Source organism: Cucurbita moschata, unplaced genomic scaffold (genome assembly GCF_002738365.1).
Source record: "Cucurbita moschata cultivar Rifu unplaced genomic scaffold, Cmos_1.0 Cmo_Scf00061, whole genome shotgun sequence".
NCBI lineage: Eukaryota > Viridiplantae > Streptophyta > Magnoliopsida > Cucurbitales > Cucurbitaceae > Cucurbita > Cucurbita moschata.
Genome location: NW_019268577.1, coordinates 751,038 through 754,576, shown reverse-complemented (window position 1 = coordinate 754,576; position 3,539 = coordinate 751,038). Strand labels below are relative to the sequence as shown.

At 35.3% G+C, this 3,539-nt stretch overlaps 1 protein-coding gene across 3 annotated transcripts in view; it reads right to left on the bottom strand.

Annotated features, from left to right (window-relative positions):
- LOC111437011 (PH, RCC1 and FYVE domains-containing protein 1-like) overlaps nt 1-2,634 on the bottom strand; it is a 7,345-nt gene extending 4,711 nt beyond the window's left edge. For all 3 annotated transcript variants that reach the window (XR_002709373.1, XM_023074836.1, XM_023074837.1), the window contains exons 1-6: nt 2,489-2,634; nt 2,099-2,353; nt 1,906-1,992; nt 1,264-1,353; nt 824-910; nt 619-720 (exon numbers count right to left, since the gene is read on the bottom strand). Coding sequence is in view for 2 of the 3 variants with exons in the window: in XM_023074836.1 (XP_022930604.1) it covers nt 619-720; nt 824-910; nt 1,264-1,353; nt 1,906-1,992; nt 2,099-2,146 (414 nt within the window). In the remaining variant the exon portion in view is untranslated. The remainder of the gene's footprint in view (nt 1-618; nt 721-823; nt 911-1,263; nt 1,354-1,905; nt 1,993-2,098; nt 2,354-2,488) is intronic.
- Between the last annotated feature and the right edge of the window lie 905 nt (nt 2,635-3,539).

Below are 3,539 nucleotides of genomic sequence, written 5' to 3'. Positions count from 1 at the left end.
AAAAAAAAAAAAAAAAAAAAAAAAAAAAAAAAAAAAAAAAAAAAAAAAAAAAAAGATCAACATATATAGTTTGAAATAAGGCTGTATCTACTTTTAAAATAGTTTTATTTTGAGAACAATGAACCACAGAATATAAATTAAATCTACAATTATGACACTGTTTTCATATATTCTTTAGTGTGCTAAAGAATGAAAGAAATTGTAGACTTTTGTTTTCCAACAAACCCTTTTATTCTATGGCTCATGAGTTCTCAGTCATAATTTATAGGCTAGAAGTGGTATGGCAAAGTGACGCCTTTCCAACTTTCCTAACATATTGCAGATAATGTGTGAGAAAATATTGACTCATCCTTGAGCAAGCATTAGAGGCTTATCCATAATATGATGCATCGAGTTCCATCTATATTGCAAGTATGACAATTTTCTGCAGGAAGATTTTCTCTATGAAACCATCGTGCTGTTGCATTAACCTGAAGAAATAGCTCCGTAATGACGTCTTTCATGTGAATTCAACATTGATGCAAGAGCAATACCAGAAAAAATCTAACTGCCAAGGATAAAAGCAAAAATGAACAAGACCATGCTCATTATAGGAATGAATGAAAAGTACAAACTCACATCTGAAAATTCACACCTAGAACGTCCATGATGTGGTTTTGAAGAAATTAAATTCTTAAGGCCAACAAGCCAGACTTCAGCTTCACTTTTGTCCTTGCAGATCTATAAACAGGTAGTAGATGACAGAAATCATTCGATTACTCTCCAATCGGAGATACTACAAATAAAAAGATGAAACTTGAATATTTTCTTGTGGTTCACTAACCAAATCAAGTGACCGCTCCCCGTTTCTATACAACAATGAAAAAGATAAGTAATCTTTTTCAGGCCTCAAATACCTTCTGAATACAGCCTGTAAAGGGAAAAAAGAAAAGAGGAGAAAAAAGAAGAAATCTCATTATTATTCTTTCAAGTTCAAAACGTAAATTCTAGTAATATGAACGAAGATAAGAGAACAAGAGGAGAAGAAAACACAGCAAAAGAATGAACACAAGTGGCTTTTGATGTAAGTTAATAAAGCTAATTAAGGTGACAAATTAAGTCATTGAACCAGCAAACAATCAAAAAACTAAATATAGTAGAAATTCTATATTGACAAACATATAGCCATGCCACGAGAAGATCCTGCATCATATGCATTCCTTATAGTTAATCACAGGTATGCATATTCTATTACTTAGCTTTTTGAGGGCAATTTTAACTCACAGTTCTTTGTCCTGGGATAATTCGTGAGATGCTAGATAGCTTCAAGGTTCTTTCTTCCCCATGTGAATACCAGATCAGCTTGGTTTCGTCCTGAAAATTAGTTGCAGTAAAATTAAATTTTGAAGACATACATAACCTGACATCGTGATGCCTGTGGACAAGATGATCAAACTGATGAAATGGTAAATAGATGTATTAGTCTTGTTATGTTTGTCTATGGTCCATCATCTTGGTCACACGTTGCCACATATGTTGAGCCTGCTATGACCCTAAAATCTGAAATACATATCTTCAACTATCGATGAAGTTACGAAATGAAAGTATTTGGAGAAGTGAAGACAGAATTGCTGAATGTATTATGGAAACTTATTTACATTTGTACCGAACACACCAGAAATCCAGAGAGTGAAAATTTGTATTGTGTTGGGCTAACCACCAATATGTTCGAATAAATCTAGTTGTTCATCTCATACACGTTCATCATTCATAATAGAACTGAGGGGAATAAAATTTTAATAATGCATTATGCATGTAATGAGCGCCACAAATAACAAATCCGTTACCTATGACACTATAGAACAACCCTCAAAAGGAATTAAGTAATAAATATGTTTGAGTCTCAACAAGGAAATTATTACTTACAGTAGAGATTCTGAATGGGCAGAGCTTGGGCCTTCCTTTTCGGCTATACTTGATTAATTGAGTTCCTTTTTTCAAAGCGATGAGTGCCTTGAAAATGATAAACAAAGAAACGCATTTAAGAGAAAAGAAAAGACAAAACAGAGCATCGAGGTCGGAGGGAGATGTATATGAAGGAAGCATGAGAAAAACTGACTTGCTCAATATCACGCTCGTGATTCCCATAGCTAGCAGGATCTGCCATTCCATCTGAGAAAATCGTGGACAAACCGCATGAGGAAGAAGCACAACAATGTCGACAAGCGACAATTGCATGAGGTAGTGCGGTGGCGACCTGCGTACCCCAGTCTTCTTCATAGATGCATGTGCTGCTTCCTTCTCTTGTGACCTCTCATCAAAATTCTCCAAATCCACGTTTCACATAAAAACACACAGAACGCGATTTGAAGCTCTGATTTGGACAACCGCGACGACATCGCCAATTCAATGAAAATCAACATTCATAGATCAGACAGTTCTCAACAATACAATCGATTGAAAATAAGAAATCCGGAAAACGAAACGAAAGAGGAAGGAATAGTATTACCTGTTATCATGCGAAATGAAAACCAGAGACCGCAATTGCGAAAAGAATTCGGGGAAGAAACGAAGAAGAAGCTGCAATGCAATAGAATGCATGTGGATTCATGAATTTCACTATTTTTTCGGTTGGAAGAGGAAAAAGTGGTTTCTCGGCCGTGGCGCGATTATGGAAGCCATTAAACAACACCAAAACTAATAATCGTTGGATTTTAAATATTCTATCCTCGCCCTCCATTCAAACATCACATTGACTTCCCAACCTTATGACTTTTTATCTTTTAAAAAAAAATTAAACTCGTTAGCTTAGTTTAATTTTTAATTAGAGGATATAAAAATTCAATTACCATTTCAAAACCTAATTGTTCGATCCTTCCTCCTTAATTATTCGGCTACTAAAAACACTTTGTACCAACCTTGAGATGATTTTATCACGTGACTTTAGTCCTAAATCACAAGTTCTTAACTTCAATAGGCTTCATCAGTCTGGTGTCTAGCCCTGGTTTATGCATTTATTATATGGTCTCTCATCCTTGGATGGGTATAAGGAGAGTGGATCCCATTGGGTTGTCCACTTTCATCCTATATAACACTCCCCTAAACGGTCTACTAGGTCACATGGGCTATAAACAACGTGAACCTAAGCATAAAATCTATGTTTGAGAGGCAAACTAGGATTCATAATTTAAATTTGGCTCATGGTTACCCCAACATTCCCTTGCCTCCTCCACGACGTAATCTAAATTTTGGCATCCTATAAAGTAATACATCTTGTATAGAATCTAAGTAGGATATCCCACCGAAATGAGGAAAACATGTGATCAAGATGTACTGTGTATTAGCTTGAGTTGTGCACTTCTTGAAACAATCATAGAGTAATATCATAGATTCATGAGTTTATAGTTCTAGCTTTAAGGTCCATCACAAGAACTTAAAGGCACAACCTAGGCATATGTCATACTATGCAGTTTATAAGCTCTAGTCCAAGCATACAAGTCATAAACATATCTACCCTTCGTAATCTCATGCAAACATTATACATCATAACATCATAAATA